General features: G+C 41.9%; 2 protein-coding genes across 5 annotated transcripts in view; one reads left to right on the plus strand and one right to left on the minus strand.

The window, feature by feature from the left end:
• LOC121293589 (platelet endothelial cell adhesion molecule-like) overlaps positions 1 to 13,972 on the plus strand; it is a 92,113-nt gene extending 78,141 nt beyond the window's left edge. The window contains exon 15 of the mRNA XM_041216665.1: positions 13,870 to 13,972. Coding sequence (XP_041072599.1) covers positions 13,870 to 13,890 — 21 coding nt within the window. The 3' untranslated portion in view covers positions 13,891 to 13,972. The remainder of the gene's footprint in view (positions 1 to 13,869) is intronic.
• The window catches only part of polg2 (polymerase (DNA directed), gamma 2, accessory subunit), a 36,113-nt gene continuing 19,933 nt past the window's right edge, over positions 8,772 to 24,951 (minus strand). For all 4 annotated transcript variants that reach the window (XM_041216671.1, XM_041216670.1, XM_041216672.1 and 1 more), the window contains 4 exons: positions 24,766 to 24,846; positions 22,377 to 22,477; positions 13,904 to 14,021; positions 8,772 to 10,823 (listed from right to left, as the gene is read on the minus strand). In XM_041216671.1, the coding sequence (XP_041072605.1) occupies positions 10,614 to 10,823; positions 13,904 to 14,021; positions 22,377 to 22,477; positions 24,766 to 24,846 (510 nt within the window). In that variant the 3' untranslated portion in view covers positions 8,772 to 10,613. The remainder of the gene's footprint in view (positions 10,824 to 13,903; positions 14,022 to 22,376; positions 22,478 to 24,765; positions 24,847 to 24,951) is intronic.

A 24,951-nucleotide genomic window follows, 5' to 3' on the forward strand; every position in this document is an offset into this window, starting at 1 on the left:
AAGGAAAATAAACCAGCTTAGAAACAGAGAAAACAGAACATGGAGCATGATGGTTATGCTTACTGATGCTCTACAGTGCCGTAGAGCAATGAGGTGTATGTTAATGCTTGCAATATTGGCACCTTGGCACTAGCATCAGCACTGTTACTAAGGATGGAGGAAAGGGCTAAGCCAAGGCCAAGTTTGCCATTGGAAAAGAATATTAAAAAAAAATCACACACCACATATTTCAAGAGATATTCATGAACCTCTTACTAGTCAAATCAAAAGCAGAAGTCCAGGCACATATGGCTTGATCATTTTCTCAGCAATTAAATAAAGGAGTGTAAGAAAAGAAAAAAAAATTAAAAAGCTGATTTTAATTCACGGTTAAAGAAATAAAAGATTTTTCATTACTGAAAGTGTGGTTTATATCTGATATTTCATAAGAGAAGTAGGGCATGGGTTTATGCCTGCATTTTGTTATATTGGTTCCTAATCTCATGAAGTAGAAATCAGTTTCTTCCCCACAGAGAAGGAAATTTGAAGGACATCAGCGCCCACTTTTCCCCCACCTGCAACAACTGATGCGAGCATCTCTTGGAGGTTCACAACAGAGGCAATTTTAAATAACAATCAGCATTTTCGATCCCTTATAAATCTAAGTGCTAATTTATTGATATCATTTAATCCATCTCATTTATAGGTGTAAAGTTTCCAAATAGGAAACAAGTAATTCAAAAAAAAGTTCAAACAAGTTCCAGTTTTCTGAAATCAAGGCAAAATACAAGAGATAAAGGTAATGGACCCAAAATTCTTCCTGGATTCTGGTCTCTTGCTATAACTTCAATGTGAGACCTCATAAAAGGGTGGAGAATTGGTTGCACCAGATCTTGACCATTTCTAGCAGTTTCCTGGATACAGTGAAATGGACAGAACATCTGCCTGGCCCGTAGAAATTGAATGGCAGCCAGGAAGCAGAGGCTGCATACAACTTGTGTTCCCATTTCTCAGGCTGTAGCAGGACCTAGTGTTAGAGTGAAAGCTATTTTGCCAAGTGAAAGGAGATGTGCTAGCTTCCAGATGGGACAGATCTGGCCCCCACCATGCACCAAACTTGCCCCCCACCCTCTGACCAGTGCAGCATTAATGTCTAATGACCAGGATTTAAAAAACAATTTACTGCAACAATTCCCTTGCCGAGGGTATCAAAGGGACCATACCCGGGGTTGGTAAGGGGGCCCGAGCAAACCATCTTTGCCGAGGGCCTCCACTGATGAATATCAGTTTTAGGAGTGATGCATCCATTGTACGTAGCCTGCATGAGACCCCATCTGGTTCAGCATCGGACACCAAACTCAGGAACAATATATTGGACTTGGAATGGGAAAAAGAATGACACCATGACTTAATTTGGTTATATTATGAAAATACATAGCATAGAATTGGTTGGTATTTCCTCAGAAAGTTAAGTGAAATATCGTGAACATTCTTGTTTTTCACTATTGCTTTTTTTTTAGGGAAGCTAGCAGAAAATCTGTTCACACTGATAACATTATAAGGGAAACTAGAAGGCAAAGTGAGGAAATAGAGTAAGCAAAAATGCAGAAATAATGAGTTAATATAGTGGAATTTTAAATACTTAATTCTGGATAAACGGCTGATAAAAATGTTTTCGTATCAAGTTAAATGTCTCCTCATTCGAAACATACACTTAATAAAGACACATGCAGTACCTTGTCCTACTTATGTGATTTTGATGTAGAGGATTCTCACTACCAAAAGCACTTCCCAGAAATACACCAATGTAGGGTTCCAGAAAAGGGTGAAGATTGCTTTAACACTTAATTAAACTAAGTGGCTGACGCTTACCTAGAGATTACATTCTTGCAGCACTACAGAAAAGTTTTTTCATTACATTTCTTCACATTATCTCAGTGAGTAGCTCTTCAATGGCCAGTTTCCTCAATATTGCCATGTCTACTGTATAAACAAAATATTTTATAATGTTTTTCTGCAAGACAAAAATAAACAATAAAATGGTCAAAATTATCTGAGGTAAAAATATGTTTTGGCACTTCATAGCTTCTCAAAAGGTTACAGAGATACCTAACTCTTAAAACTGGGACATGGAAAATTCTCTTTTCCAAAACAATGTTCTTTTGACACATTTTTCACTGGGACCAAGCTCAGGTACTATTCTCATCTCATATTATGTATAAATAGCTTTTCCAGTCATAGAAAATGCCAGCTTTTGACAGAGGATCATACCAAGTAGTTATTTTGGTCACAAAAAATCTAGACATGTGAATTCATTTAACCTTTATTTCCCTCTACAAATGAGTCTTTTTTTCAAACTGATTCCCTTTTATTACAATTAAGTTCCATAACCACACTAGCCACGTCCTGAGCATTTGATTTACTCAAATTTCAACTGACTATAAATCTTCAACCCTTGGGCAAAGTTCTTCTCACCATTCTGAGAGCTTCAGTGAGAAATCGGAGTGATTGAAAAAGGGCCATGGTGCAGCACATCAACAAGGTGGAAAAAATTAGGGTGAGAAGAAGGGATAAAGTGAATCAAGAATTAGTGATGAGATTAACCTATTAAGTTTTAAAATCTGTACGCTGTAAGGAAAAAGGGAGAATTAGAGAGGCAAGGAATTCCTCGTCCTTCACTGTAATGAAATGAGTCATCATTTCGACTTGGTAAGGAGGAGGTGTGTAAAGAGAAACATGAAAACTGGGCTCGATCTCACTTCTTCCCCTATCAGAATGCATATGCAGCGGGTGGGACAGCAGGAAGCAAAAATTGAGATTGGCACAATGTGGCAAAAGTAGGCCACACGATTCCAATTTCGTAATGATTCTGGGTAGGAAGGCAGAGAAAAATGCACTAATTTTGTGTATCATTGCATACGTTGCTGAGAAAATTACACTGGCCAGGATTTTACAGCCCCGCTGCAGCATGTTCTCCACCCTGGCGAATGCAGCGAGTCATTTAAATCTCCATTCAGTTTGGCAGGACTGTAATATCCTGCCGGGAGGGAGGGGCCATAAAATCCTGGCCATTGTGGCAGTTCAAAGTTTACGCCATTTACAAGTGTTTTAAAAATTCTGAGCGTTTGTTTCATACTATAAAGACTGTAGTTTCTGTATCATCAGTTTGAAAAATGAGAAGGCTTAGTTCTTGAGAATTATTTATGGCATGCAAATTAGTATGATTGTCAGTTATATTCAAGAGTAGAAAACCACGAAAACTACTAAACAAAAGCATTATTTTCAGACTATACAAAACATTTTTAAACCTTCATAGAATTATGAATAAAACATTGTATGTGTCGGGGGGTAGAAGAGGTGCGGTAAATAAATTTCTCTCCTCTCCGAGGTATCCGGAAGTCACAAATCATCCTCTTCTCAAAGGCCAGATAGGAAATCTGTTCTCTCTCACACCCTGTAACCATTCACTAGAAGATCCATAAGAGCAACTCTGGTTATGGACAAATGCAACCAAGAGAAACCAAGACGCCTCTTCTCAACTATACAATTTGTATTTTAACATTCAGTAGCACAAGGTGTTAGAGCTTTGCACTCTATATAGCTGTTATTATTTTAAAAGCATTCATTAAGAAAGACATGTTCAGGCCAGGAAATAAAACACTATTCCCTTGAAAGGGATAGGTAAGGCAAAGAAATCCAGAGCTCTTTGGATGACAAAGGAGATAGAAATTAAGATAAAGAAGAAAAAACTGTGTTCATGACACGTGTCAGTAGAAAATACATTTGAAAATCAAGCTGAATGTAGAAGTTTCAGAGGAGAAGTGAAGAAGCAAGTAAGCAAAGAGGGAGTATGAAAAGAGACTGGCAGATTAGCAAAGGGTATCCCAAAGTCTTCCAAAGGCATATAAATAGTAAAAGAGTGGTAAAGGGGAGAATAGAACATATTAGGGCCCAAAAAGGGAATTTACACATGGAGACAGAGGGCATCACTGAGGTACAGAATGAATACTTAGCATCTGTCTTTACCAAAGAAAAAGATGCTACCCAGACCATGGTAAAAGATGAAGTAATTCAGACACTAGATTGGTTTAAAAATAAAAAGGAAGAGGTGTTGGATAATTTATCTGTACTTAGATTTGATAAGATATATGACCGGATGAGATGCATCCAAGAATACTGAGGCACTGGCCATAATTTTTCAGTCTTTCTTAGACTCAGGGGCGGTCCCAGAGGACTGGAGAATTGCAAACATTACACCCTTGTTCAAAAAAGGGTGTAAAAATAAACCCAGCAACTACAGGCCAGTCCGTTTAACTTCGGTGGTTGGTAAACTTCTGGAAACAATAATTGGGGGACAAAATTAATGGCCACATGGGCAAATGTGGTTAATTAAGGAAAACAAACATGGGTTTCTTAAGTGAAAATCATATTTCACTAACATGCTGGAGCTTTCTGACGAGGTAACAGAGAAGGTTGATGAGGGCAATGCTGTTGATGTGGTGTACATGGACTTCTAAAAGGTGTTTGATTCAGTGCCACACAACAAACTTGTGAGCAAAGTTATAGCTCATGGAATAAAAAGGACAGTGGCAAGATGGATACAGAGCTGACTGAGTGACAGGAAACAGAAAGCTGTGGTCAAAGGGTGTTTTTCATGCTGGAGGAAGGTTTGTAGTGGAGTTCATCAGGGGTCAGTGTTGGGGCCCTTATTTTCCCTGACATATATTAATGTTCTAGACCTTCGTGTACAGGGCACAATTTCAAAGTTTGCAGATGATACTAAACTTGTAAGCATTGTGAACTGGAGAGTATAGTGTAGAATTTCAAAGGGACATAGACAAGTTGGTGAAATGGGCAGACAGGTGGCAGATGAAGTTCAATGTAGAGAAGTGTGAGATGATTCATTTTGGTAGGAAGAATATGGAGAAATTATATAAAATAAAGGGTACATGTTACGCACAGGAGAGAGGCAGACTAAACTTCTTTATCCTTTCCCCATCTGTACTTAAGCAGAGGTGCTTTTGAATTATTTTTCCAATGGGCTGTGGCATGCTTTTTCCAAACTCTACAATTTGTGTGGAACGAACACACACAGTAAGGGAGGGATAGAATAGAGGGTGTTTTTACAACTATGGGTAACAACAGTAGAAGAACTACAGAAATTAATATTAGTTAATGTGATATCCAAAGTCTGGAAAAAGACAAAGGCCAGAGGGTGTTTCCTTTATGACGTAGTTCAGTCTAGGTGGATCCCTGGTTGGAGAGAGCAACAGGAAAATCCTTGAAAAGAATGACAATGTTGCATGATGAGATTTCTGTGCAGGCGATGATTAGAGACTTTTAAAATCAAACAGGCTTCGAGGAGTTGAGTGATGGTGGCCAGCTGCTTGGTCAGCCTGAAGATCTGCTGGAGTTCTTTTCCATTGTTGCTAAATCAGCAGACTGCGGGGGTCTCAGTTCTCAAAGGAATATAGCAATTTCAAAGTGGTCACTTGAATCATGTGACCTTCTTTCCCCACAATGATTTCAAAAGGGATGTTTATCTATTGTCTGGGACTGGCTTTGGTTTCAAGACTGATGACGTCTCAGCCATTAGCTTTTAAAAGTGTTACCATCCATGTTGAGGTTGTGTTTTCCACTAAGCTACACTCAACTGGGCTTAATTTTGTTGAGGCAATGATAGAAAGCTGGGGGCAACAACATTCAACAGTTTAAAGGTAGCCTGATCAGATTCTGTGGCAATCGGGCAGCTATTGAGCTGCAAATAGAAGCCCCACCTGTTTAAAAGACAACCCGTCTCTAAGAACTAGCAGCCAAACGGTACTGGGAGCAGTTACCATTGCTGAGACTCCACCCAGCCTGAAAAAGCACCATAGGTACCGTCTTTGGAATAAAGTAAATGGGATCATGGTTGTCAGAGCCTGCCTGACTGGTCAGGGAGTGGGGGCCCCTCCACAGAGCAGCCAATCAGGACAACCTCACCCGGACCCAGTAAGGAGGCCACCTGGCTTTACCGGGAAGCCACCCTACAAGAAGAAAAGGCCCCCTTTGCTTCTGGTAAAGGGTGGTGGGAAGAGGCCCTTAATTGGCCACATAGCCTAAATTGGCCGCTGAGCAGGAAGGCCATTCTTCACCTTTCTTGCCACTAATAAAATTCCATGGCGTCGGGAAGGCAGTAAGCACTCTGCACCCCCCCCCCACCCCCTCACCATTTTATGGCCAGCCTCTTACTTCCAAATCCATTTCTGACGACCCCATTAAATTTCACCCACTGTCTGCAAGGCTTCAACAGTGATGCAGCAGCTCAGATAATTCTGTCCAAGACAGACATGCAACAGTCTATAATCAAGTGAAATCTGTGTTGATCTTTTCCTACTACTTAATATTTACTTTTAATAGTTTAAATCAAGCAATATAACTAAAGCTACACTGTCTGATTATTCATCTATTAAAAAAAAGAGGAATTATGCCATTGCAAGTGAACAAATATCTATTTGTAACTAGACAATAGCGCATTATCAAATATTATGCATAACAGTTCACACTTCTGTTGTTTAAAGGAGACTCGCACTTACATTGCACCTTTCATAACCATAGGACATCACAAAGTGCTTAACAAACAATGAAGTACTTTGAAGTATATTCAGTGCTGTAATGTAGAAATGTGGCAGCAAATTTGAACTTCCACCACCAGCAAAAGGAAAATGCTTGGATGATTCGAGTTAGTTGAAGGATCAATATTGACCTGCGGGTGTGGCAGTGAAGAATTCTCCTGCCCTTCTTTGAACAGTACCTTGGGACCCTTTTCACTTAAAAGGGGGCAAATATTTAATATTTCTTTCAAAATACTGCTTCTCCAACAGTGCAGCACTGCTCAGTCCTGCACAAAAATCAGCCTAGATTATATGCTCGAGTGTCTGGGGGGGAAACTTGAACCTATTGTTAGTTTTCACCTTGTTGGCATATTTGTGTAATTAATAAGGTTTCAATTATCAAATTGTACTGTTCCTTAGCATAGTGAAGAAAAGTCTTAATTTGTATTATTGGAGTGGTTTGTGAATTTTGGGGAATGTTGTTTAAAAAAACAAGTCTTTAAGTTTGTATCTTTTTAATTCCCAAATACTAGAAGTAGTTGTGTTTTACCAATAAACATGTCTATTCAACCTAACAGACCTCTGAACCTCAGTGAGTCCTACTGAACAAACCCTTACAATATCAACACTCTTACCTTCTGAATTAAGAGGCGAGAGTGTTCCTATTGATTCATGGCTGACAGGAAGGCCTGCCTTGGAGAAATGGTCCTTGGTTCTGAGCACGATAGTAATATCCAATTCAGCCCAATAATCAAAACAAGACACCAGAAGCAGATGATCTGCAATTTTTCTGCCATTACCTCTGCTTGGACCTAAAGCTCCCATAAATGAACTGGTTGACAACTGGGAATTTGGTAGAGAATCATGGAAAGTGGAAGGAACCATTTCCTGAGATTTATCTACCAGTGGTGTAACAATAAATATAGGAACATTTTTCAGAAAACTTTCAATTGATATTTGTGTTTTCATTTAGAAATAGATTTGCTCATGTGGGAAGTTTATTAAGGGAAGTATTTTGAACTATATTTATGGGTGCATTTCTTATTAAACCACAATTAGCTATGACATTTCAGAAATGCATTGATTTAAGTAATCTTGAAAAAGTCGACATTTGGAAGCCACTAAACTATGCCTGGATTTTTACAAGTTAAACAGGGCACTTTCTGCTAGGGGATACTCCATCAATTTAAAAAGGTTAGCTGAAAAAGGGGGGAATTATTCTGAAACTACAATGGTCTGTGTAACACATCAGTGGTCAGCATGAGAAGGAATTGATAGTTTGGGAGAAGTCCAAGATTTGGATTCCATACCCTGTCCAGTGAAGGATAACAATATGGAGCCAAGCTTGATTGAAAGAATGCAATAAGGGAGGTCCCTTCTTCCAGATCTGCACCTCTCCTTCATAGCTTTCCTTAAATCCATTTAAATAGCCTAAAGTTTAGATCCTCCTAATTGACAAACACACAACACTCCACCAATACCAGCTATCTATCAATCAACAACTTAAAATATTTTTTGGGGGTAATCTTTTGTTATCTGCTGTCAACAATCAAGCACTCTGAAGGAAAATATAGAAAAGCCAGATATGCTAGTTGCAAAGTTCTCTCTACACTGCCTTGATAATGTGCCTTAAAATCTATTTCAAAAGTGCACCAGCCTTCTCTATTGCACCCAGATGTCAATTTCTCTACTTCCATACGTTAATCTTCCGATTTCTTTAAACAATGCTATCAATTTGGTGTAAAACTGTGATTTCTGGGCAGTGCTTTAACTGTCTGATCACGGTTTTACTCAGTTTTAATTGTACAAAATTGTAGGCAGTGACTTGAACTTCTCCAAACTCATTTCCCAGTGAAGATAGCAGACTTTCATCCAAACAGTAGATTTTTCAAACAGAGAATGTCCTCTTCAGAAAGCCAAATGGCTCCATGAAGATTTCTCTGTGCTCGCAGTTGTCAACAGTGCCATATTAGGAAGTAATTTGTTATAAATGGAATAACATTTAAAAAAAAAGGTCACCAGCTTATAGGAGTGCCGGTATATGTGGTTTTAGATGAATAGGTTTTATCCAAATTAGAAACAAAGTTGAGTGAAGAGCAGTGAGTCATCGTACTTTACAAAGCAGAAGAGGCGGCTCATAACAGGAAATATGCATCAGAACACAATCAAGATACTTGAACTGCTGGTACAGGCCTCTATTTTATTTTTTTCAATTAATCCCTTACCCTTCAGAATACCTAAATTAGTAATATTAATATACAACCAAAGTTTAAAAATTGTACATTTTATACATTTATATAAAAAGTTCTTAAAAATAAAGGCTTGGGACACCCGTCATAATTTGCATATTCAGGTTATACAACTATGTACAAAAAGCAGAATGCTACAGATGCTGGAAATCTAAAATAAAAACAGAAAATGTTGCAAATATTCAGCAGGTCTGGCAGCATGTATGGGGACAGAAAGAGTTAACATTTCAGATCAATGACCTTTCATCAGAAATGGGAAAGTTACAGATGTAACAGGTTTTGAGCAAGTGGAAGGGAGGGGGATGAGAAAAAAGAACAAAAGGGAATATCTGTGTGATAGGGTGGAAAACACCCTAGGTTAAATGACAAAAGAGTTGATGGTGCAAGGCCAAAGGGAGTGGTAATGGGACAAATAAAGGAACAAAAGGGTCTGTATAGAGGAGGTTTGAATGGCAGAATCACGAACAGCTGCAATCCAAAAGCAGAAGAAAAGGAACGAAAGAGAAAAAAATTAAAAAATGGGGGCCACAGTTACGATTTAAAATTGTTGAACCTTCAACACCCCCTCCACTTCCATGGCACCTTTCCATGCAACTGCAGCAGATGGAACACCTACCCTTTTACAGCTTTCCTTTTCACTGTGCAAGGCTCCAAACACTCCTTCCAGGTGATGAAACAGTGATTTACTTGTACTTCTTTCAATTTGGTACACTGTATTCACTGCTCACAAAGTGGTCTCCTTCCTGTACACTGGGGATTCCAAATGCAGATTAAGTGTTCATTTTGCAGAACATCTCCATTCAGTCTGCAAGTGAGCCCCGAGCTTGCAGTAGGCTCTCGTTTTAATTCTCCACCTTGCTGCCACTCTAACCTTACTGTTCATGGCTTCCTGCAATGCTCCAATGAAGCTCAAGGAACAGTGCCTCAGTTTTCGACTGGGCACTTTACAGTGTTCCAGACCCAAAACTGAGTTCAACAATTTTAGATAAAGCTCTGCAGACCCACCACATCAAGATGTGAACGGGACAATTAAATGAGTGACAAGAGGAGGAGGCTCCATAAACATTTCTGTCCTCAATGATGGTGTAGCCCAGCACAAATGCAAAAGGTCAAAATGTTTGCTACCATCTTCAGTTGGAGTGCCAGATGGATGATCCAACCTGGCCACCTCCTGAGGTCCCCACCATCACTGATGTCAATCTTCATTTAGATTCACACTGTGTTATCAAAAAACAGCTGAGTGCATTAGATACAGCAATGAGACCCAACATCATCCTGGCTGTAGTGCTGAAGACCTGTGCTCCAGAACTAGCCACGCCTCTAGCAAAGCTGTTCCCTGCACAGCTACAAGACTGGCATCAAACTGACAAAGTGTTAAATTACCCAGGTATATCCTGTCCACAAAAAGTAGGACAAATCCAATCTGAGGGCCAATTATCATCTCATCAGTCTACTCTCAAAGTGATGGAAGGCGTCATGGACAGTGCTATCAAGTAGCATTTTCTAATAGCCTTTTTTCTAATAGTTTGTGTAACCCTAGGACCGCTCAGCTTCAGACCTCATTATAGCTTTGGTCCAAACATGGTCAAGAGCTGAACTCCAGTGGTGAAGTAAAAGTGAAGTCAAGGCAGCGTTTAACACAGTATGCTATCAAGAAGTAGCAAGGTGGAGAATTAAAATAGTAAAAATGAAGTCAATGGAAATTGAGGCCAGAGGGGTGGGGTATGTCTCCAATGGTTGGAGTAATTACTTAACACAAAGGAAGGTAGTTCACAAAGGAAGATGATTACGGTTATGGGTGGGCAATCACCTCAGTCCCAGGATATTGCGCCAGGAGTTCCTCAGGGCAGTGTTCTAAGCCCACTATCTTCAGCCGTTTCATCACTGGCCTTCCCTCCATCATAAGGTCAGAATTGAGATGTTTACTGATGATTTCACAGAGTTCGATTCCATTCACAACTCCCCAGATAATGAAGCTTTCTATGCCTGCACAGAGCAAGACCTAGAAAACAGGCTTGGGCTGATGAGTGGCAAATAACATTCACACCTCACAAATGTCAGGACCACAAAAATGCCAGCTAAATACTATCTCTAGCAAGAGAGGGTCAACGGGATTATCAAACCTGAAATTTCCCATCATCAACAGCTTAGGGGTCACCATTGATCAGAAACGTAACTGGATTAGCCACATCAATACTGTGACTACAAGAGCAGGTTAGAGGCTGGGTATTCTGTAGAGAGTAACTAACATTCAGGAATCCCAATGTCATCCATAAGGCACCAGCCAGCAGTTACTCACTCCTTAGTCTGGACGAATGCAACTTCTATAACACAAGAACAGTGGTGGGCAACCCGCGGCCCATCAGGTTTCCGAGTACGAGATATTTTGTTGACCATTGCCCACACGTAGGGCTGCCAGGTTCCACTGGTTTCGGTCTATGTAGTTTTTTTCCCCTACCGGTAGTACTAAAGTGATACACACACAAAGCAAGGGCACGAGGTGAGGTGCATGCTGATTGCACATAACATTGACTGAGAGCCTTGCTCTCCCTCTACATCCAATCAAAGCGCTGCTACATTTCAATCAGCACATCCCACAAATTCTTATTCATAGGGTCATGGTTTGTGCACATATCCAATTTCAATCTTGCTGCCTACTGAAATGAAAGAGGGCCACTCGTGCGGCTCACTCGCTAGCCTAGGTTGCCCATCACTGCTCTAGAAGCACAACACCATCCAGGACAAAGTAGCTGACTTGATTGGCACCTCATCTGGCACCTTATACATCGACTCCTTCTACCATCGGCACACAGCAGCAACATATACAAGAAGCACTGCGGTAACTGAATAAGACTTTTTCCACAGCACCTTCCAGACTCGTGATCTCTATCACCTGGAAGAACAAGGGCAGCAGGCAAATGATGTCTTTCAGATAAGATATTAAACTGAGGCCGTCTGTCCCCTCAGATGAACATGCAAGAACCCACAACACTACTTCAAGGAAGAGCAGTAGAGTTACTCCCAGTGTCCTGGCCAATATCTATCCCTCAGTCAACATCACACAGATTACCTAATTTTCATCACATTGCTGTTTTTGAGAGCTGCTACATGCAAATTGGCTGCTACATTTCCTATAAGTGATTAAATTTCAAAAGTACTTAATTGACTGTAAAATGCTTTGAGACATCTAGTAGGTCATGAATAGTGCTGTATAAATGCTTTGTGGAGAGCATACTAGCATAAAAGTGCATTTTACAACCTCAGGACATATCGAAATTATTCACAGCCCAGTGCTGTTACTGCATTTTGTAATTTAAAAAAAGAATATAGACAGTGGCTAAGAAATAGGAGAGAATGTAGGAGACGGTAAGATTACTGCACTAAGTCTCAAACTTGAAATGGAGGGGCTTTCCTAGCAGTGTGTTAACTTAAATAAGGAAGAACATTACAGTTGTTATACATGTTATGCAGTTGCTGATATAAATAAATCAGCTGAAAAAGTTTATTCCTTCATACAATTTATGAATTACACTTTTTTGCCTTCCAAATGTTGACAATGAACTCAATGGAGTTGAGTTTAATGGAGTCACTTTAATGGAGAACCCACAAACATGATAATACGAGTGGCTCGCACAATTATTCCTCCTTATCGGCATAGGTGAATCATTAAGCATAATTGAAAAAGTCAGATCTATGTCCTATTTTTGTTCAAAAGTACATCATTTTTCATTGTCCTAATTCTGTTTCCACTGCCCAGTGTGGGAGGTAATTAGCTCCCGGGCCTTTGCAAATGCTGTTAGGTATGCAGCAACAACTCAACCCTGGGCTTTTCCCTCTCGCCCCACAAGAACATACCATCACCAGACAGCACAAAGAGTTTAGGGAGCTCATCAAATTTGGAGATGGAAGTCAAGAGTGGGAAGAAACAGTATTATGGCAACAACTTATATCCCACAACTCCACTTAGAGTGGATTCATGCACTAAGCTCACAAATGGTTAATATTTTTATTTCTTAATTAATCCAATTAGAATGTAATATGTAAAACCAATTTTCTGTATTATTTTTACAACTTTATCTATGCCAATGTGCAGACCAACAAGTTCTCTAATCATTCAAAAAGCACATTCCCAGTTTCTACTCATGATTGCTGCTTTTTTATTTGCAAGGCAGTTCCAAAGTGGAAGTAAAATTCAACATTCCTGTAACATTATTTGACAGACCCAAGAAATCATACTTAGAATAATGATGAGCACTGAAAATGACTCAATTTCAGGTCAGATAACTAAACTGAACCTTATCTGTAATATATTAAATTTGATGTCTATGCCACACTCATTAATTAGGCATCACATTCTGTGACTCAGACATGCCTGTAGCCAAATGCTCAATTTCAGATGCAGGTTCAGAATTTGTAAACTCCCATTCATATATCTAAAGCATCAGTAAGGGTAATAGTTTTGATTTTCTGTGGATAAAGCCATATGAGATCCATTAGTGTAACAATAATATTGGCAGGTCTGGTGAGATTTTAATGTTATAATTCTAATTCAAGATTCTACACATTGCAAGTTTGTTAACATTCATTATCATCAGGGCTTCGTCATCCATTAACTTGTTTGCGTTTTTGAGATTTAAATGTGAATTTACCGATAGTCTGCTGGCATATTTAATTTATATATCAATGTAATGCACCATGGTGCACTGAACTCAAGCATCAACATGCTGTACCAGGAAGGAGCGATTTGCCTAGGAAGGTTAAAAAAACTGGAGTCAATCTACACTATATAAAGATACCTCTCAGGAGCTAGCATAGGTTGATTGGTAAAGAATATATAAATATGAGGTTTTGTGTAAAAAGAAAAAGCGGCTACTGAAAAGGCTACCAGCTTAAGTATCAGAGTGCAGTTATTTACCTCAAAAGGTCATTTGTACTCTCACCACTAAGCATCAGCTTAACTAATTAATGTTGTTATGAGTCTCAATAATGAGTGTACATATTTCAATATACATACACATTCTAATGGAAATGTATAACTATTTTTCAAGATTCCTGAATGTACTTGGTGAGGAAGTCTCTCACTTCTGAAATGTGAGCCAGTTCTTTAATAGCAGTATCTCGGTTCCTGAGCTGTACTAAGCCACTCTCTAGTGTGGTATCATTGACGACAATTGTGAAGATCACACCCATCTCATCATACCTGCAAAGGAGAAAAATCATGTAACACTGTACAGTATGTGAGCACTTGCAAAAGATATTGCTTAACATTTTGCTTTTACTTTATTAATAAAAAATGCAAAGAATGAATCACTGTTATGAAATGGAAGGGCTGCTTCTTAGTTGGAGCCTGGAGTTCCCCTTTGTATTATAACTATTATTAAACTTCTATTGTGAATAACTTGTATCTTTCTTCTGTTTGAAGTGGCAATTTAATCAGATCACAAATTACACATTTTCCCTCCTGAGTGATGTGATTCAATTATTCCATCACAACCAACCCTCTGAGACAGTGAATAAGAGAAAGTAATGATGGCCAAAGTTAAAAAACTATCAAGCTTTAGGAGAACACTTTCGAAAAACTGATCAAAGTGGTGCAACCGCTTATCATCCCATCTTCACCAAAAAAATTGATGTTTCCAGTTTACGGTGAATAGTTTATCTTTTGTACTTCTGTTTTAAAAAGAAATAGTCTTACAAATGAAATCTATTTAAAAAAAAATATTGCTGTGCCTGAATAATTTATTTTCTGTGCTAAATTCAAGGGAAAGAAAAGTCTGAGAGAGTGTTCTTGGGTTCAAAGCACTGCATATTTTTGGGGGAAATATCTAATCTTTTTCAAAAATATCAGTTTTATTACTAATAGTAGAGACCCTCAGTGTTTTCATCGCTGCTAAACAGTTCTGATAGTTCAAATTCGACATCATTGTCAGTGTAAATAATGAAATAGGGTGCAACTTCAGACCAGTCCAAGATCTACCCAACAGAACCATGCTATGGGCTGGGAAATTTGAAGTCTCAGTACGTTTGAGGGGCCTGCCAGTACCAGAATGACACTTGGGCTAGTGTGAAAACACATGTTATTCATAATGGAGCCATTCCATGATGTTACTTACAATTGTCAATGCAGCAGCGAGGATGCAAGGGAAACACTATTGATGGGCTTCCCACGACAGCAGTAAAATTTCTTGAAATTTAAAAAATCACTTCATAGAAGATAGCATTTATCTGGGACCAAGAGTGTATCTCCTTGACCAATGAGACTTAAGGATTGATAAAAAGAATAACTGAGGGGAATGGTGAGTAAGTGTGTATGAATTTGAGTCAAATCAGGCAAGATGGAAAAGAAAGACTGGATTGAGAGAGAGAGAAAAGAGGAGAGAGAATGGAAAAGAAAGGCATTTTTATAATCTCCAAGAACAATATATCTCTTGAAGGAATGAGACTCCACAGTTTAAAGTGTTCAATTTTTGGCCCCAAAAGGTTGATTGGCACTGCATTAGCATTTATCACATTAAAAACATACTTAACCTGTTAATTCCAGACTTAAACTTTCCATGGCAAATTTAATGGATAATTAATGTGAAAATCGACCAAGTTCTTAAAAAATAACAGGAAGCCAAGCACAAAGATGCCATTTGTGCAGAATCACAACCACGGTGTATCCCTTAATGAACAAACTGACAGTAAATTCCAAGTTTAACAATGGTTTGAGCATCATTGAGACGGCATTATTTTTCCAAGATCTGGCCCATTTGTTTTTTTTCTATTTTGCTGATTATTTTAAATTTACGTTTGGGCTGAATGGAGAGCTGCAAGAGAAAACCAGATTGTGATGAATTATCAAATTTAATAAATGTTACTTTGGTTTACTGACAGCTAACAGGAAGGACAAAATAGTCTAATAAAACTTTTTTTAAATGGAAGGCCTGGGGTTTACACAAGTGAACATAATAGATTACTTGATTTTAAAAAGATTTGATATTTAAAAACCAAATATAAACCAAGGCACTTAGATATTACAAATCAAATATATTACACATAAATTATCAGTAACATCCCCTCTTCAATGATGGGGGAGCCCAGCATGTCGGTGTAAAAGACAAGGCTGAAGCATTTGTAATCACCTTCAGCCAGAAGTGTTGAGTGGATGATCCATCTTGTCATCCTCCCTAAGTCCCCAGCATCACAATGCCAATCTTCAGCCAATTCAATTCATTCCATGTGATAAACAGCTGGAGGAGCTGATACAGTAAAAGCCATGGGCTCTGACAACATTCTGGCTGTAGGACCAAAGACTACAAGAACTAGTACTAAGCACAGCAACAAACAATGCTCAGTTCAGGTTTCATTAGGACCTCATTTACAGCCCTGATGCGAACATGGATAATAGAGCTGAATTCCACAGGTGAAGAGTGTGACTGCCCTGGGCACCAAGGCAGCATTTGGCAGAGTACAGCACCAAGGAGCCCTAGCACAGTTTCAGTTAATTGGAATTAAAAGGAAAACTCTCCACTGGTTGGAGTCATACATAGTGCAAATTTGAGAAAATTCCACCCTAAGTGCGTAAGCGGGCGGATAAAACAACATTTTACCTGCCAGCCACAATGGCGGGTTTTCATGCCATATCGTCCCAAGCCTGCCTCATTATTTATGCACTCCCGAGAAACATGCCATTTCCATGGTGGGTGGGATATCATTTGCTCGCTCGCCATCACCCCGCCGCTGCATCACACCAGACGCCATGTTTAAAGTCCAGCCAGAAACACACACCTCAGTGCTTCCAGCTGCAAGGAAGACATGGCCCTGAAACTGAAGAAGATTGCAGCCCCCAGGTGCAGCAACATGTCTCTCAAGTGACCTTTGGATGCTTTGGAGACCTGCCGGAATGTCCTTGACCCCCCGCTCTGGCCACAGGATGGGCAGCAACAGCACTAACCTGGCTTTGGAGGCAATGGCAGTGGTGGTCAGTGCCAATGCCCTGCAAAAGAGGACAGCCACCCAGTGCCACAAGAGGATCAATGATCCACTCCATTCCGCCAGGGTTAGTCACTCATCTCAACACTCAGCACTCTCACTCACAAACCCATTACACATCCATAGGGCACGCACCCACTGCCGGTTCAAGAGACATCACCATTCACTCTCACACTCACCATCATTGTCCTCATCCCGTCCATGGGACCACTCAACACCCACACAGGCCAGACATACTTGTCACCTGGCCTGGCAGGTGTCCTGTTTATACTTTCTCCATCTCTATCCATGCAGGTGAGTTGGCACACAAGAGGGAGAGGTCACAGGCCTGTAATGGATGCCCAAAATCAGGGTCCTCAGGGACTTTGAAAACAGAGCCATCCAGCTGGCTGGTGACAATCTGAACCGGTCCTGTGCTGACGGTGAGATCAGCGCTGCTCTACCAAGTGAGAATTCAGCAGTACAACATCCATCAGACAACCATGCCATGAGTGATGTGTCCTCTTTCACATGCCACTGCCATGCACTAATTGTCTCTCCTTGCTTTCGCAGGCACATCTGCCAAACAGCCGACAGAGTCCAGGGCCTCCAATCAAGCCCCAAAGAACCCTCTGAAGAGGAATCTGGAGGCACCCTCCCTCAAGTCCCAACACAGGGCTCACTCCCACCCTTCACCAGCACAGAGACACACACCTCGGTGGGACTAGCTCAGAGTAGTCCCGGGATCACAATCTGATGAGCACATTGCACTGCTTGATCCATTGCAAGCGGCGGCAGGGGCTTCCCAGGGGTCCGGCACTCGGAGGACTGCTGGAAGCCAGAACTTTGCTGAGTCCGAGTCAGGTAATGAGCCTCTGGGCTCAGTCATGTCACAGTTGCTGGAGCTGCAAAGACAAGCTCAGGAACATCAAGAAAGGATGTCCGCTGTACTCCTCAGATTGCAAGGCACGATGGAGGAGCCCGTCCACCTTCGGTCTGAGGTGATGGCCAAGGCATTTCAACGCACTGAGGTCAACACTGGTAGGATGGCAGCTGCCATGGAGACTCTGGTCCAAGACTTTGCTCCTGCACTGCTGTGTGGGCTCAACTCCCTCCCTGATGCCATAGTTGGCCTCCAACAGCGTGTAGTGAGAGGGGTGCCGGGCAGCTCGATCTTACTCCAGCTATCTCTGCTCCTCAAGGAGTCGGCCTGGGGCCCCCAGGCACCCATGGGGAAGAGGGTCCACCAGTGCATACTCCGGGTCCATCCATCCAGGTGACTCCAAGTGTGTCTGGCCCATCCGACTCCCCTCTTCCTGTGACCTCAGCAGCTCTAGCTCCACTGGCCAAGGAGGGTGCCACTGCCACACAGGACCCTGAAAGCAGGCCGGAGCCCTCCAAGTCTCGGTCCTCCAGAGGATGCCCGCCAAGTCATCACAAGCAGGAAACCACAGTCAGCAGGCTGCCTCCACCTCCGGTGTGGATGGCCGGGGAGCACCAAGATGTAGTGACAGGGTTAGGACGGTTAAGGAGAAGTAGTTGCACAGTGTGGGCACGGGTGCTAATCCCTTGTACATACTGTTCACTATTGTCAATAAACTCCCAAGAATGTCTCCCTGCCTATGGCTCTTTGTTCTGATGTGCAGATCTGGAGACATTACTGATGCCTGCACCTCGGCTGTGCTCACCACTGTTGCCAGAATGTAGTGGGCAGGCACCACAGAGTTCTCTCATTCTCTCAGTAGGCTCTCACAACCTTTATGGAGGGGCTGGCCCCCATCTTGTCAGCATCTGTGACCAGTGATACTGTGCTCCAGCTCCTGAAGGGCTCAGGTGCTGAAGGAGGACAAAGCATCAGGTGCTTCTGAAGTTTCATGGCTGTGCCTCTATGTTATGACCCTCATCATGGAGTGCAAACAAACTGCCCTCGGCCTGACAGGAGTCAGACATTCTCAGAGGCTATGTGAAGACTTATGGAGTATACTCAATGCACATCATCATCCTCCTGCAATCGAGCAGCTATTAGGGCCTCCACCATATCTCCAAGACAGGAGCATTCTCATAGAGGGTATTCGCACTGACATAAGCCAGACTGGAGTCAAACATTCAGAAAAATGATGTGAGGAACTATGGGGTCACCTCACTGCATGTCGTCATCATCCTCCACAAATCTAGCAGCTATGAGAGCCTCCCAAGAGCACCTGCTTTATCTAGCCAGTGCAAGGGCCTCACCCCTTCATCGTCGCCTCCGAGGACATCGTCGGCCTCATCACCGACAATGTCCTCTTCATTGGAGGAGACGTGCAGCTCCTCCATCTTCTCCTCAGCCAGCTATTCTCTCTGTTGGAGAAGCAGGTTGTAAAGTGTGCAGCAGATGATGACGATGCATGATACCCTCTGCAGACCGTATTGCAGGTCTCCACCAGACCAATCCAGGCACCGGAACCTAATCTTCAGCATCCCAATGGTCTGCAGCATGAGCCTCATTATACCATCACTGCTGCAGTTTGAGGCTGCCGCACAGGTGTCATCAGCTACAAGCTCTGCAGGTAGTCGTTGTCCCAGAGGAGCCATCCCAGCAGCCTCTGTGGACCTTGGAAGACTCCAGGGATCTGTGAATGACTGTGGATGTAGGTGTCGTGCACACTCCCTGGAAACCGTGCACACACCTGCAGGATGCGTTTCTGGTGGTCGCACACCAGCTGCACATTCAGCGCATGGAAGCTCTTGTGTTTGATGTAGTTTGTGTGTTGCGACGGAGATCTGAGCGCCACGAGTGCAGTTAATCGCACCCTGCACCTGTGGGAAACCCAAGATCTGGGCAAATCCAATCGCTCTTGCATCCTGGCTGTCCTGATCCCAGACAAAATGCACAAAGTTGTGTGCCCTTGTGAAGATGACATCCATGACCTCATGGATGCATTTGTGGGTGGAGGCTTGAGAGATCCCACAGAGGTCACCTGCGGAGCCCTGAAAGGAGCCACTGGTATGGAAATTGAGTGCTGCAGTTACTTTCACAGCCACTGGCAGTGGATGCCCTCCATGTCCCCATGGCACCAAATCCTGCAGTAAATGGCAGATGTGAGCGACCAGTTTTCTAGACATGCGCAGTCTTCAGCGACACGGCTTCTCGGTCATCTGCAGGAATGAAAGATAGCATCTATAGACCCTAGGTGTCACTAGGCGCTGACCAGGGATGGCTTGCTGTGGCTCTTGGGTGGCATGTGCGGGAGCCCTAGTCGCTCCTTTTTCCTGAGGTTGCTGCTCCTGCCTCTGCACAGCCAGGGGCCTCAGTCGCTCTCTCCTCCATTTTCTTTGCACTCTGTAGGCCATCAGGCATACAGCTAGTTCACCAGGCTCCATGATCCTGATGTACTCCTCCTGCAGGATGAGAGAGAGAGAGAGACACGTGGTTAGCATGGGTGTACTAAGAACCTGTCCTGGTTAAGTGTGCTGGCCCTTAATGTTTCCCAGAAAGTGCTGGCCACCATTTGGATGGCCAGAGATTAGTGTGCTGCACGGCTGCCCTATTAACTTGAACCATGGGGGAGACTGGTCCAAACCGGGATGCTGACATTGCAAGAAGCTGAGAGTGCCTCCAGCAGTGACTGTTACATGGTCAACTTTAGGAGGTTGTACAACGTGTGCAGTCCAGCTGCTCTGCAGTCCACTAAAGTGCCCATGAATTTGCAGTCTGTGCCGGTGGTGGGGGGAGGGGTGCAGGGTGGTGGGGAGCTCTGCAGAGCTTGGTGGTACTTTGGTGCCTTTGCGCTGCTTGAGTGGGCAGGCAAGCTAGGAGCCCCATCCAATCCAATCACCCGAAGCGTCTCCGTTGCAGAGGAATGGTCACTTTCTACAGGTTTCCTGAATGTGTGGTCACTTCCCTCGCCCACCCTACCACCACCACCACCACACCCCCCAACCGAATACTTATGTGCTATATTCAACAGCAGGGCTGCCCTTATCCAGCCCCCTCCCCCGCCACCAGTTACCTCAACAGCAAGGCTGTATTTGCCCCCCACTCCCCCTCACCCTCAAAAGTTGTTTCAGAAGCAAGGTTGCACTTTCCCCCTGATCCTCCCACGGCCACTAGTCAAGCAGGGTAGCACTTAACCCCGACCTCTGGCACTCCCGAAGCCGGCAAAGCAACAGGTGACCCTGGCGAGCTCTGCAGAAAGTTGCTGTGCACTCACCTCCAGTTCACCCAAAGTGCAGGATGCCAAGTGCACATTGTCTGTGTTATTGTGAAACATATTGGCGTACTTTCCCACTCACATGGATGGACGATCCAGCGGGGGTGCAAGAGCCTGACGGGATGGCCTGATAATGATATGCTGATATATTACAATGAGGTTCCTGACGACTGATGGCATTGGTGGGCTGAGTGGACAATTGCGACCTGCCGTCCCGCTGTTGTGAAACTGATCGCACCTTATTGTCCGCTCACTCCACCTATCATGCCTGCTGCCAGCAGGAATGGAAAGTTCCACCCATAGTAAAAAAGAAGATGGTTGTGGTTGTTGGAGGCCAATCATCTCAGTCCCAGGGCATTGCTGCAGGAGTTTCTCAGTTTAGAGTCTTAGGCCAGAAGATCTTCAGGAGCTTCATCAATGACCTTCCCTCCTTCATAAGGTCAGAAGTGGGGATGTTTGCTGATGATAGCACAGTGATCAGTATTATTTGCAACTCCTCAGATACTGAACCACCCATGCCTGCATATAGCAAGATTCAGACTTTGCTGATGAGTGGAAAGTAAGATTCGCACCTCAAGCACTAAGCAATGACTATTTCTAACAACCGAGAATCTAAGCATCTTCCCTTGATGTTCAACAACATTACCATCGCTGAATCTCCCACCATCAACATCCTGGGAGGTGGGGGTAGGACGGGGGTCACCACTGACTAGAAATTTAACTGGCTGGAACAGCTATACAAATACTGTGGCTACAAGAGCAGGTCAGAGGTTGGGAATTCTGCAGCAAGTGACTCACTTTGACTTCCCAAAGCCTGTTCAAGATCTGCAAGGCTAAGTCAAGAGTGTGGTTGAATGCTCACAACTTGCCTGGATGAATGCAGCTCCAACACTCAAGAAACTCGACACCATCCAAGACAAAGCAGCCCGCTAGATCATTACCCCAACCACTCTTTGAGCATTCACTCCCTCCACCACTGGCACAAAGTGGCAGAAGTGTGCACCATCTATAAGTTGCACTGCAGCAACTTGCCAAAGCTGCTTCAACTGCACTTCCAAACCCACAACCTCTGCCACCTGAAGGGTCTAGTACAACAGGCGCATAGGAGCACCACCATCTGCAAGTTCCCCTTCAAGTCACAATCCACCATGACTTGGAATGATATTAACATTCCTTCAAGGTCACCCTTTTTGAACAAAACTGTGGGTGTACTTACACCACATGGAGCGCAGGGGTTCAAGAAGGCAGCTCAGCACCACCTTCTCAAAGGCCATTAGAGATGGATAACAAATACTGGCCTTGCTGGCAATGCTCACTTCCCACAAATAAATAAAAATGAAACTGCTTAAGTTAAAGAACTCTTATCAAAACTATCCATTCAATTGTAACACAAAACAAATGTTTCTTACTTCATGGTTAGCTGTTCCACTGATGTGTGCATGGTTTCCAGGTAGCCAGGCCAAACTGTGATTCTCTTCTCTAACATCTCATGGAATAGCCCCTCACATACCTAAGAAAAAGAATGAAATGGCAAACTAGAAAAACCAAACATCTAAAATGAACACAAAAAAATGCTGTAAATATATGGACCACTCAGAATCTGAAAAGAACAGATTACTAGAGATGGAACAATGGCTGTTCTCACTTCCTCTCTTTCTTTTGGTCAGCCCTGTAACAAAACTGGTTCTGACAAAAAAAACTACCCAAAATAGTGACCGTCCTTTCTCTTTAAATCTCATGTGCGTTTCCAGCACTTTTGTATTTTAATTAATAAAATTTAAGACCGGATATGGACAGCAGCTGTTTAGGTCCATCAACACACACCACTTAAGATGAAATTATTTTTTAACTTCGTATTAACATAATTGAAATCCACACAGGGTCTCTTACCCATACTTCAAGCTCTATTTACAGAGTGGTTCACAATTATTTTATTCTTAAAAAGAACATTTTCAATAGGTTCTCCAGTGGTCACTCAGAATTGGCTGTGTTCTTGAGTCCTTAGTCCTTTCTCCCTGACAATTTTCTAGCTTAGTTTGTTTTTGGTTTGAAATTTCCTACCTCTATAGTTCTGATTTGCTGTTTTAACTTTAAGCTAAAATGTTAGAACAAAGTGATAATAGAAATGTTTGGACGCTGTATATACACCAATATAAAACCACTCACACATATAGTTAAATATATAGAACATGGATATTTTGATATAAGTGCATAAGGCTGCAGTGAAGTTCTAAAGTTTACATAGAGTTATGGTTTCTTCAAAACTATTTTAGACCTTTGAATTTTTTGTTCTCCATCCTGCCTCCAAGATTCTTATTTGTTGCTGCACTGGTGGCACTAACCTTTGCTGACATAGTTGCCTACATGTATCACTTGCACCACATACTTTATACAATCTGCCATTCTTATGCAAACATGCATAGCATGTCAGTTAACTGTAAAAAATATCACAGTTAAATAGGTCACTCTCATACATGCACTTGCCAGCAAAACACACAGGACAATAATCATGAATGGGAATCCTGTTACTGTTTCTAATCCAAAGTGGACATAAAAACAAAGGTCAACTGTCATGGCCCTAATGTCCTCTGAACCAAAATTAGCTAATAACTCAGACTATACTTGCCAAGGCATTTACCACTTAGTTACTGAAGGAACTTTTGTTCTGTCAGTCTATACTTTAGGCATCTCTTGCAACTGGTCAAATTTATTGCCTTCTGTCTATATTGTCAACTTGCAGTTCATTTTTCTGACTACGAGTATCTGCAAAAGCAACTTGCAGCTGGTTTGCTGCCAGATATAAACAGTTTTTTGGAGTGGGCAGCGGGGGGAGAATAGAAAATCAACCTGCAAATATGCTGTGCTTAAGTAGCTTTAAGGAAAACTGGCTAACAGTATTTTCAGGCTTCCAGTGGGGAATGTCTCCTTATGGTACAGCTTTTTTAGCTTTTTGTACAAATGTAAAACTTACTCTGAAATAGCAAGTTTGGTTTCCAGCCATAACTTTCTTCACAGCATGCCATTCTCCGACAGCTGTAAAATTACAATGTTAATTTTCATTTTAACTATAATTGATCTTGGACTGTTTATAAAACAGGCGTTGCCTTAATCTTGCTGAACTAGATTACTGTACAGATGTTAAATGTGCTTTTATTACACCATGTACTGCTTTATAAAATCTTAACTTGCTACAAATTGCTCAATTCATATGACCAACCCATGATAGAGATTTAAATTTCAAATTAGAAAGTGTTTCTTAATGAGATTGAAAAGTGGCAATATTTGACATTATTATTTTCATAGCACTTTTGATAGATCTCTTTTATTTGGAAATGCAAAAGACCCATGTCTAAATTAAATTAATGATTTCCAAAGACCATTTACGGTACAGGAATATAAAATTTTCTCCTGGCCTATGATCACAATTATTTAATTGACTGAGCATTTTTTTTGTTGAGAAATATTCTTGTTTATTTTGTAAACCATTTTTTTGGTGCAGCATGTGGTCCACAACCTGTAGTTTAACACCCTGTTGATAGGCCAGAAGAACATTCAGGTTCCAGAAGCGCGTGTAGCAGAAGGTCCTCACAGGCTAAAGCTTTAGTGCTGAACAAGAAAATGCTGTATGGTTTCAAACATAATTATAAAATTCAGAACGCCTCAAACAGATGTTGCAGGGCCATGTAACTGCATCTTGGTTTGAACAAAACCAAATAATGAAATTAAAACATCAGGGGGCATGACTTGGATCAGTGGCATATTTTCATGGCTTTTGGAGTTCTTCACAAATATACACACCTGACGCAACTCAACTGTAGCTCCCTTGTCCATTTCCAAACCCACTTTAACTGGAGCTAAACTTGGATGGAGCTTTAGCACCTAAAAATGCAGCAGACATGAACATTAATTTCAGATATTTTCAAAGTAAAGATTAAACGGGTTAAAAAGTTACTAAATTGCAACATTAAATTAGCTTATTGAATA

This window comes from Carcharodon carcharias, chromosome 22 (assembly GCF_017639515.1).
Source record: "Carcharodon carcharias isolate sCarCar2 chromosome 22, sCarCar2.pri, whole genome shotgun sequence".
Taxonomy (NCBI): Eukaryota; Metazoa; Chordata; class Chondrichthyes; order Lamniformes; family Lamnidae; genus Carcharodon; species Carcharodon carcharias.